At 35.7% G+C, this 12,161-nt stretch overlaps 1 protein-coding gene across 1 annotated transcript in view; it reads left to right on the top strand.

Annotated features, from left to right (window-relative positions):
• ccdc69 (coiled-coil domain containing 69) overlaps nucleotides 1-4,277 on the top strand; it is a 14,553-nt gene extending 10,276 nt beyond the window's left edge. The window contains exon 9 of the mRNA XM_016553638.1: nucleotides 2,874-4,277. Coding sequence (XP_016409124.1) covers nucleotides 2,874-3,048 — 175 coding nt within the window. The 3' untranslated portion in view covers nucleotides 3,049-4,277. The remainder of the gene's footprint in view (nucleotides 1-2,873) is intronic.
• The last annotated feature ends 7,884 nt before the right edge of the window (nucleotides 4,278-12,161 follow it).

Here is a 12,161-nt window from a genome sequence, read left to right as displayed (position 1 = left end):
ACAAATAAATAAATGTATGGGAAACACATCCCACAGCACAACCACCTGAGCCCAACTTCGGTCTATTCATCACCTTAACTTTAACTGCGTTTGTAGCCGGCACCATAGCCAGACTGATAAACAAACACAGACCGGAAGTTAACTTCAGGCCAGGCGCGTTCGCCCGATGAAACCGTCTATATAAAGCTTGAAGCATCAGAATCCGTATCGGCCGATCACCATGACAAGAAATCGGTACTCGGTATCGGCTGCAAAAATCCTGATCGGAGCATCCCTCATTTTTAGGGGTTGATCCTCTCAAAATGTGGAAGCACTGTGACTGTGCTTTTGTAGTGCTATCAAAACATTGCTCTGCTCATTGTGTTTGGGGCAGGACTATTTGTTTGTCCAGCCAGTGGCAGGAATTATTGCAATTCTGTTTGGGAATGTAAGTAGCACATGTATCATCGCCGAAATTTTACAAGGATTTTTTGAAGATTCGATATGGCAATGGAATAGACTGATATTTTTTATGTATTTAATTTTGTTTAACCCTGCAAACCTGATATATGAAATAATAGTAAGATATTTTTAAGGGAACAGTTTATTGACCCTTTAGATAAAACATTTTTAGTCCTAAAAAAACACATGCAAACCTTTTTTTTAATCATATTTGATACATCAGGCTTTTATGGCTCATATAGTATGATATAAGAGAATATGGAGCTCATACTGAAGCAAGAATATGTAATTTTGTGCAGGTGTTGCTGTGTAGCTAAAAAAGTAAGATAAAATTCTAAACGCTTGTAATGTAAATCAATGAGATCTTTATAACAGTATAGGACTTCAGTAGGACTCCTTGCATAAAATGCATATAAATACTAGTTGTCACTGTCATAATGGCATGCAATACAATGACGATAGAGAAATAAATAAATAAATGTTTTTCAAAAGCCTGATGCGTCATATTTGATACATTTTATAAAAAAAATAATAATAAAAAAAGCAAGTGTTCATCTTGAAAAAGGACTAACAATATAATACTCTTACATTTACTTAATAAAAATCAGTAAAGATTTCACAGAAATCAGCAACGTTTTGATCATGTTGATAATTTAGAGGCCTTTGTGTCTCAAATATGATACAGTATCACTTGTCACTTGCTAGTCTCTAACTTGCTATTGTCCAAATATAATAAAAAGCTTTTTAAATGTAAGTTTTCCTGGTGTTATTTTATTCTTGCACTGATAGTGTCAGAGTGAAGGTTTGTTAGCTCAGATGCTTGTATGTGGCGCCACCTGGCGTTTTAGATGCTGTTAATAACATTCCCTTGCTATTTCCAGGATTGCCCAGTTATCAGTTTGAAGTTTTAATAGACTGAATGCATGTGTCTACATAAAATAAAGACTTATTTTTTTCTTTATATAATATTATTTTCCGCTTTTCCATAAACTCTTGTCGTCCTCTTTCAGACAACTGTCCAAGCACCTGAGCCCAACTTCAGTCTACTCATCACCTTAACTTTAACTGCGTTTGTAGCCGGCACCATAGCCAGACTGATAAACAAACACAGACCGGAAGTTAACTTCAGGCCAGGCGCGTTCGCCCGATGAAACCGTCTATATAAAGCTTGAAGCATCAGAATCCGTATCGGCCGATCACCATGACAAGAAATCGGTACTCGGTATCGGCTGCAAAAATCCTGATCGGAGCATCCCTCATTTTTAGGGGTTGATCCTCTCAAAATGTGGAAGCACTGTGACTGTGCTTTTGTAGTGCTATCAAAACATTGCTCTGCTCATTGTGTTTGGGGCAGGACTATTTGTTTGTCCAGCCAGTGGCAGGAATTATTGCAATTCTGTTTGGGAATGTAAGTAGCACATGTATCATCGCCGAAATTTTACAAGGATTTTTTGAAGATTCGATATGGCAATGGAATAGACTGATATTTTTTATGTATTTAATTTTGTTTAACCCTGCAAACCTGATATATGAAATAATAGTAAGATATTTTTAAGGGAACAGTTTATTGACCCTTTAGATAAAACATTTTTAGTCCTAAAAAAACACATGCAAACCTTTTTTTTAATCATATTTGATACATCAGGCTTTTATGGCTCATATAGTATGATATAAGAGAATATGGAGCTCATACTGAAGCAAGAATATGTAATTTTGTGCAGGTGTTGCTGTGTAGCTAAAAAAGTAAGATAAAATTCTAAACGCTTGTAATGTAAATCAATGAGATCTTTATAACAGTATAGGACTTCAGTAGGACTCCTTGCATAAAATGCATATAAATACTAGTTGTCACTGTCATAATGGCATGCAATACAATGACGATAGAGAAATAAATAAATAAATGTTTTTCAAAAGCCTGATGCGTCATATTTGATACATTTTATAAAAAAAATAATAATAAAAAAAGCAAGTGTTCATCTTGAAAAAGGACTAACAATATAATACTCTTACATTTACTTAATAAAAATCAGTAAAGATTTCACAGAAATCAGCAACGTTTTGATCATGTTGATAATTTAGAGGCCTTTGTGTCTCAAATATGATACAGTATCACTTGTCACTTGCTAGTCTCTAACTTGCTATTGTCCAAATATAATAAAAAGCTTTTTAAATGTAAGTTTTCCTGGTGTTATTTTATTCTTGCACTGATAGTGTCAGAGTGAAGGTTTGTTAGCTCAGATGCTTGTATGTGGCGCCACCTGGCGTTTTAGATGCTGTTAATAACATTCCCTTGCTATTTCCAGGATTGCCCAGTTATCAGTTTGAAGTTTTAATAGACTGAATGCATGTGTCTACATAAAATAAAGACTTATTTTTTTCTTTATATAATATTATTTTCCGCTTTTCCATAAACTCTTGTCGTCCTCTTTCAGACAACTGTCCAAGGAGCAGAACGAGCTGCAGGAGGCGCTAGAGAAGCAGTCTCTGCAGAACCAGAAGCTCAGCCAGGAGAAAGAGGAGCTGCTCTTTAAACTCGTACACCACAGAGACTCATGCTCCTCCTTCCACCTTCCTTCTGTCATACCCACACAAGTGTCTCCCAGCTGACTGCAGCATCCACCCTCATCACTGTATCCTCACCCTGCCTGGCCTCGGTGCCTTCGCAGCGGTTTTTTAAATGCCAGTTTATTATGAAGTGCTGTGTGAACATGCAGTGCTGATATGGACTTTACTCGCTGCATTTATCATTTTAACTGGCCAAACAAATATTTTTGTACATTTTGTTTGAAGAGACGTTTCTTATCAGGAATTTTTGGTTGCTTTTGAAAATAGCTGTGGATCTATGCAGTAGTTACTCATGTTAAGTCTTTTTGTTATTGTACAAGGTGTAGTAGCAGTTCTTGCCAATTTTTTATATCGGTTTTATTGTTATTTTTATTTCTTTCCAGGAAACAGCAGGTATTGTTAGCAAAAAAAACAGTTATATTTTTGCCTTAAGCCATTATTGGAGCCAGAGCACTTGGACGTGTAGCATGAATATCTGGGATCTTTTCAGATGCACTTGCACTTTTATCAGTGTTTTATTTGTTGGAGCGATAATAGGCTTTTGGTGATTACCAATATGCTTTCATCCTACACTTTGCACACACTATTTCCGTTTTTTAAATCCTTCTGCTTTTCAGTGGTAGGTAAAGTACTGAAGTCCTATTGGATAAAATCTAGTCATTTTAGCTCAGGCAAACCGTGTTGGCTCAACCAGCACACATGTATTTCAAGAAGAGACTAGTCTAGCCATCTTCTGTTTTGTCACTCTGGCAAACCCAAACTTAGAATAGAATAATCTGACAATTCTGAACAATCCCAGTATGCTCCTTAAAGTTATTGAATACTTTAAAGGAATAGTTCACTCAGAAATTAAGAGAAATGTGTAGAAATTTTAGCATCGCATCACTTGCTTACCAGTGGATCCTCTGCAGTGAATGGGTGCCATCAGATTAAGAGTCCAAACAGCTGATAAAAACACTGACACTGTTTGCCTGAGCTAAAATGACTAGATTTTATCCAATAGGACCCCAGTACTTTACCTACCACTGAAAAGCAGAAGGATTAAAAAAACAATCCACAAGTAATCCACACCACTCCAGTCCATTAGTTAACGTCTTGTGAAATTAAAATGTGTTTAAAATAAACAAAAATCCATCAAGGCATTTTAACTTTAAACTTGGAGGAAACACTATTATGCATTATCAACTTATATTTTGGCTGAAAGCAACAGTTTATTATTGTGATGTTTTTATCAGCTGTTTGGACTCTCATTCTGACGGCACCCATTCACTGCAGAGCAATGCAAGTGATGCAATGCTAAATCTCTCCAAATCTGTTCTCATGGCGAAATCTACATCTACATCTTGGATGGCCTGAGTACATTTTGGATCCTCTGCAGTGAATGGGTGCCATCAGATTAAGAGTCCAAACAGCTGATAAAAACACTGACACTGTTTGCCTGAGCTAAAATGACTAGATTTTATCCAATAGGACCCCAGTACTTTACCTACCACTGAAAAGCAGAAGGATTAAAAAAACAATCCACAAGTAATCCACACCACTCCAGTCCATTAGTTAACGTCTTGTGAAATTAAAATGTGTTTAAAATAAACAAAAATCCATCAAGGCATTTTAACTTTAAACTTGGAGGAAACACTATTATGCATTATCAACTTATATTTTGGCTGAAAGCAACAGTTTATTATTGTGATGTTTTTATCAGCTGTTTGGACTCTCATTCTGACGGCACCCATTCACTGCAGAGCAATGCAAGTGATGCAATGCTAAATCTCTCCAAATCTGTTCTCATGGCGAAATCTACATCTACATCTTGGATGGCCTGAGTACATTTTCAGCTAATTTTCATTTTTGGGTTTCATTTTCTTCTAATTGCAGTGATTTGATTTTCCGGTTTTAAAAGCATGAGTGGTAAATAGGTTGCCTTTGTGCCCACACTTTTTTTTTAATCTCCCCCTTTTTTAAGCTATTGTGAATTATTGTAAATGTTCTGCCATATATATGTTTACTTCTGAATCAGTGCCTTTGGTTTAAGGTGTTTCCTGGAAAATTCAAGCAATAAAAGCTGCATCAGAGGGACTGCATGTGAAGTTCTGTACAGTTATTCCAGAACTAAATAGTTCAACCAAAGAGCTGCTTTGGGAAAATCCCACACAAATTACTCCAGAAATGACAACATAAGTATTCAGCAGGGTAATGTTTACTTGGAGTGGTGCTCGTGGGAGATCACGTGTTTTTCCACAGTCTTGGTTTTCCTAAATGAATATCAGGTTTGGTCAAATTAGGCTTTCAAGATGAAATGAATGGAATTCAAACATCAAAAGGCTCGTCAAAGGCTTAGATGTTAATACACAGATTCTGACCCTAGGGGGCGCAAGGACTCAAGATTAAAACGCGTGAGAATTTTTGTTATTGCTCTGACAAGTTAAGTTGTTTGGGTGTTTCACCTTGGCCTATCAATATGTTTTGAATTACAGCTACATTAAAGTCATTCTTCAGTCAGCAATTCTTTAAAAATATTAGTTTACTATTATGTCAGTGTGCCTGATGTTAGAATAGTCTGGTCCAGACTGAAGCCATTTAAATAGCTAAATTAATATATTAAAGTATTGTTTATTAATATTTCCCTTCGCTTTTTGGCCCACAACTGACTTTGCCTCTCATGTATAAGGTCACTCACCCAACAACTTTCACTGTTGCATGTAATGAGACACTGATTGGTGGTGTCTCTCATGACAAATAAGAGCATAAGGCCCGGCTGATTGACAGACTGAGACGTTTGCCCCGTGGTGCCCCCCTATTAGACTACACAGCACTTAACGTGGAGAAGAGCCCGCTCTTTTTGATGGTTGAGCGGATGTTAGGTTCACTGCTTCCCTGACTGTTTGACATGTTTGGACAATACCTGCCTAGCCACTAAAGATAAGCACAGGTCAGCCCCCTGTAGTGATGTCAGGAGGTTCCCAGAGCATTTAACAGCCACCTGGAGAACCTCAAATGTTCTCATTCCAGCCCAAGTGAACACTAGCAGATCTCAAGTCAACATCCGACTTGATGTCCGGATTAAGTCGTGGTGTCAAGAAAACAACGTTTTCATTCAATCATTGTACAGCAACATTACTTGGGTAGCCTGTTTGTTTTAATAATGCTAAGTTGGTGAATGTGCGTTTTAGTCAGAACATCAAGTAGACTAGTGACTGACTACTTTATTAAATACAAAATACTGCATATTTGTCAGAAATAACGCATTTCAAACGAGGCTGCGAGGAATAATTGTACGGTCCGGTCCTCTGAGGGGTTGGCATCATCTCTTCTCAGGTGTTCTGGATCCAGACTGAAGTGTTTTTCAGTGTTTTTTGTGTTTCTTCGCGAAAGATCAAAGATGGCGTCTATGCTGATGAGGGTCCACGCTAACGAAAAGCAAAACGATTATGAAATGTTATTACTCATGTCAAGTCTTGTTATTAGCTAGTAGCGATTTTGCCTATTTTTGTTTTTATTATTTTTTTATTTTCAGGAAACTGCAGTGAAGCAGGTTTGTTGGCAAAAAAAAAACGGTTATATTTTTGCCTTGAGACATTATTAAAGCTGGAGCACTTGTATGTGTAGCATGAATATTAAGGATCTTTTAAGATGCACTTGCACTTTTATCAGTGTTATATTTTTCAGAGATAAGGGCTTTTGGTGATTATATTATTGTAATATAAATGTTATAAACGCGCTGCATATAGCCTACAAATTACCTACATTGTCTAATTTAATCAGCTGTTTGTCTAATAGGCCTAATAACAATCCGAAACTCGGTATTCGGTAACACTTCGTATTTAAAAAAAAAAATGCTTGCCTACTCCAACAAATCAAGATTACTTAACTTATTTAGTTGTTTTTCATATAATGCAACAATGCTTGTTAACCTTAATGTTACCAACAATCCTATAGATATTCTAATTAGGCCTATTTGTCCCATTTTAAGAATGTCGGAATGTTTAGGCTAAAAACGGGTACAAATAATTATAATTTTTAGGATTGAAAAAATAGGTAAATAATTGTTTAAAGAATATAGCCTAGATAATATAGATAATTTTAAATATAGATAATATTTTTATCAACTAAAAGTTAAAAACGTGTGTAAGAAAGCCGCCTTTTTAAAAGAGAAAATATGTAAATTCCTTCCTCGGATTTGGCGGGAAGGCGCGCGGGTTTTGTCGTGTAGCCGTACACCTGAGTTCGCGCGCTGTCCCTCAATGACATCATCATCAGCCACATGAATGTAATACAATACCTGTCTTTCATTCCATTATCTGCTAATTGCCCAGCAGAAGCGTCCCCATATGCATTAACAGTGCGGAAAATAATGTGTTGCTATTAACTTACATCTGCTCTCGTGCACTGCCTTTGACAATGTGCGAAACGGGCGCGCGTGCGAACGGTTTATTTATTACAATTTCAGTTTATTACAGCAAAGATAACCTTTAAATTGTCAGGGGTTGTTGGAGGCAGACACAAATCTTCTCAAATAAGATGATTGCTATTTGGGGCTGCTGAATTGTTCCTTATCACTTTGACTTAGAACAAGAAAAGGTGAAAATTGCACCCCGGGGAAAAACAGCTTTGATTAAAAGGTGTGGTGCTGGTTATCACCCCGCTTTTTACACACCATAATCAGCTTTATTTCCTAAACTCCTGTTTCACTGCAGCAGTATAGTATGTTAAACATGACATGGGTAGACAGATGGGATTTAAACCAGTGGATCATTTCACAAAAAAACAGTTAACGATATTTGAAGCATCTAACTGTTTAGACATAACCAAGGCTTCATTCACCAATGCATGAATAGAGTTGCATCTTGCATGGGGATTCGCGTTTATAGGCTATTTAGCTAAAACTGTGTTTTGTCTTATGTCGGACCACTTTTACAGTGCATGACGTGATACTCATGTTTTGTTCAGATTTATTTTTGCTAACAAATGCACAAAATTCATACAAAATAGTCCTTTTGTAGGTTTTGAATTAAAATTAATTTTGATATTTTATAAATATTGAAGACAAAATGTCTGTGGTTTAACTGTCTGGAGGTAAAACGGGAAAACATTTATTAAAAGGCTGAAATTATTGAGAGGGAGAAAATAGGCTAAATGTTTGCATAATTTATTCTTTATAAAAATTATTATTATTATTTTATTTTATTTTTTTTACAATGACGTTTTGTTTTAAATTTTTCTATTTAGAAAAGAAATAGGCATCGTAGGCCTATTTAAAAAAATAAAATAAAAAGTCTTTTTTTTTTATACATAGGCTATAAAGTTGCGTAGCCTACATTAACGTGTAGCCTGTTTAAAGCGCACAGGAAAAGCATATCGCACGTTTCTAGGTTACACCACTTGACATCTTTAGAGTGATTAAATGAGGATTACATTTCGATGATTACACCGAAACATGAATACAAAGATTTTATTTCTACAATCCTGGTGCGTGTTTAAAAGTAGATTATTAGAATATTTCTGCCTTATTTGTAGCCTATTTGATCCATGTTTCGCAGGACTTTTCATCTTCACATTTCTGAGGGACTTAAAAATCGCAAATAACCTCCCCGGGAAAAAAATCAGCAAAAAGGCATTTGTTCTCGCATATAACAAGCGGAATACTGGCATACGTTACTCTCCATCATCACAGACTTCTGAAGAGCTGGGCGTCTCGTTCTCAATAGGCTACTGTTGGAGTGTAATGCCATTAATCTCCACTAGAGCGCGCTGTGCTGCAGTCATGCGCCTTCCTCCCAACGTTGGCGCCATTCCTAATTCAAATCAGATAAGATACATGTTTGCACTGACTACTCGTCGTAATTTGTCGGGATGATAGCGCCATGTGTTTGGCTGGTTAATAAATCAAGAGATTTGATGGGTAGAGCTGATCATTGAACAGATACCACCTTTATTGTCAGGTAAAAAAAAACGGTAAATTCCACAAAGACTTCATATTAAGCTTATCTTTACATTTTTATTCAAATATGCGAGTTATTTAAATGTGGAGGCTTCATTATGAGGTAATAAAAGTAGTGTAATGGGCTAGTTTAACTTTTACGTCTGTGGTAGAAAATTTAGGTTTCAATATACTTCTTTTATACACTATGCTTACTTTTCCTTTCTTTTAATCTTCAAACGAATTCATTATGGTTACCAATAATTCGATTTCCAAATGTCCCACATTTAGACGGACCGATAAACTGACAGCTTCGATGAGGTAGTGAATGAGTTGTTTCTGTCACTTTGAAATATGTGCTCAAGGTCTTCAGAAACTCCTTCATATGTCTGCAGTTGCCCAGAGATATGGTGAGTTATGGCATTTTTTGCATAGCTCTCATACAGGTGAAAACATGCAGAAGAGTTTCAGTTTAGTTAATGGTACACCACCCCTGAAGCAAAGTGTCCCCAGGAACAAAACATAAATTATCGTCTAAAAGCTGACAATTACTACCTTTACTGCTAGACAAAGTTGGACATGAAAATGACACCAAATTGCATTGATTAAACAGCTTGCTTTTGCACACTATCACATAATTGTGCTAAATGCTCACAGTATAGATTGCAGTATTTCCCTTATGGGGTCAAGGACACTGGTGTGCACTTAAAAGGTGACTCTCTAATGAATCTACATAGGTGCTCTTGGCTGATACAGGCAGACTACTTACTTCGAGCAGGAAGTCTGTGCACTTTATGAAACTGCCACCAGGGATCTTCCTCATGAGGTTTGTTTTTTTGGAGGCACAATAGACCAGTGTGTTTGAAGTTGCAGAGCGCTTCGGTATAGCGATCACTGAAAGTTCCCTGCAAATTGGACTGTTGTTTAACGACACACATGGTCGCTCACCTGTCCAAATCCTCGACTTATTTATATTATCAATATTTTTCAGGATTAATGGCTTGTTGTCATCTTATGTGGTATTGGGTGAGGATTGCCCTGCGGCCGGGCTGAGAGCGGGAAGGAGCGTGACTGACATGTGCCTTACATCAGTGGTGGATGATGGACAAGAGATGCAGCTTAGCCACATTCCTGCCATGCATGAGTCCACTCTCTCTCTCTCTCTCGCTCGGTGGTATGTGTCATGTCAATTTATATCATATTTGCAGGAAGAAACAAATTTGAGTCAATCATCAGCGAGGATGCAATTCAAAGTCAGTTTCCTGCCATAATACATCAACCTGTTAGCGCTTTAGCTGAGTCATTCAGAGTCATTTAGTTGGAAAAAATTGAGTTCTCATACTTGAGAAAGAATTACACTTGTGCATAACAGTTAATTCACCAAATGCCCAAAAAATTTAACCCATGACATCATTTACTGGCTCTTACTTCTTTTAAAACCTGTATGATTTTGTGGAATATAAAAGAAGATATTCTGAAGAACATCTCAGTGTATTTATTTCAGTACAATTAAAGACAATAGGGTCTACTGCTGTTTTGACAATGTTGTGCGAAAAAAAGAAACTGACTTTCAAAAATTTTGCCAAACAGTAATTCCCAATTGACCGTTCGCAAAGAGCTTGATTGACAGGCGAATTGACCAATCATAACGCCGAATCCGCCATCTTGCCCAACAAACAAATCATACAGGAGAGTATATTAACTTTGATGGACTTAAACTTGTAAACGGTTTAAATGAAATACGTTATGATGTTCATGCATGTTTATTTTGTGCTTTAAGTAAATATGAAAAGACGATCGGTTCATGTGTGCCGCTTGAACTGAGGCAATACAGAGATCTGTCACAACACATTAAAGAGCCACAAAATGGTATTTATTGTTTGAATTTCTTAAAAAAAGATCAAATTTTAAAGCTGAGACCTTGTTTCATTCTAAAAGTAACCTGCTCTGTCTTGTCTGTCGGTGTGTTGTCAGTTTCAGTTATTTTTTACTGCGTGAGAACATGAGTGTAGTGTGAGAGCGGCATGGCTTGTCGGACATAGCAACAGTAACTAAGGAGGGTGGGTTTTTGAGAAGGGTCAATTCCATATTTTATTTTTATTGATTGATGGATTTATTGATTGATTGATTGATTGTGAGTGTTTTATTTTTTATTTATATTTTATTTTTTAATTTTAATTGTTTTAATATTTTATGGATCACAAAAGAAGATATTTTGAAGAAATGTTCAATGTTGTTGAAGTATGGTTCAATGTTGTTTTGACTTTCAAAATTTTGCCAAAAGATGATTCCCAATTCCTTTATTTATTTATTTGTTTGTTTGTTTGTGGATAACAAAAGAAGATATTTTGTTTTGATGTTTTTTCAGTGGGGTCCAATGTTTTTGATTTGGTGTTTGCCCTTAAAGAAACTGACTTTTACAATTCTGTCAAACAATTCTTTTATTTTATTTTATGGATCACAAAAGAAGATATTTTAATTAATGTCTCAGTGTTTTTTCGGTACAATTAAAGTCACTAAGGTTCAATGATGTTTTGACTTTCAAAATTTTGCCAAACGATCATTCAGTTATTTATTTGAATTATTTATTGGATCACAAAAGAGCTTTTTTGAAGAATATCTCTGAATATCTATGTATATATAAAGACACACACATACAGCATATATTTTGAAAATATTTACATATATATATTTATATTCATATAATTAATATCATATATAAATATATTTAATATATAAACGTAACATATTTTTCTTAAATATATACATGCATGTGTGTGTGTTTATATATACAGTACATAATATATATACACAGTACACACACACATATATTATGTAAACAAAAACTTTTATTTTGGATGCGATTAATCGTTTGACAGCACTAATTTTTTCATACAAAGAAAGGCAATGAGGCCCGATGTTGATTTGGATCCCATTGCTTTTCTTGGTAGTCATGACTTTCAAAATTAGAGAAATTGAATTTCAAAAATTTACCCAACAATTATTTTATTTTAGAACACAATAGATATTTTGACAAATGTTTCGGTGCATTTTTTTCTTATACAGTCAAATTCAAGGAGTTTCAGTGTTGTTTTGGACCCCATTGACTATAAGGGCAAAAAAAAATATATATATATTGGAAATCAATGCCCAGTTCAAAGATGACACCTTTCAGACATCAGAACGAAAGCTCTGAATGAAGTCGACGTTGTAAGAACATAACATACCACCAAAACAA

This window comes from Sinocyclocheilus rhinocerous, unplaced genomic scaffold (genome assembly GCF_001515625.1).
Source record: "Sinocyclocheilus rhinocerous isolate Xijiao unplaced genomic scaffold, SAMN03320098_v1.1 scaffold44, whole genome shotgun sequence".
NCBI lineage: Eukaryota > Metazoa > Chordata > Actinopteri > Cypriniformes > Cyprinidae > Sinocyclocheilus > Sinocyclocheilus rhinocerous.
The sequence above is the reverse complement of the archived record's forward strand: the minus strand, read 5'-3'. Positions and strand labels throughout refer to the sequence as shown.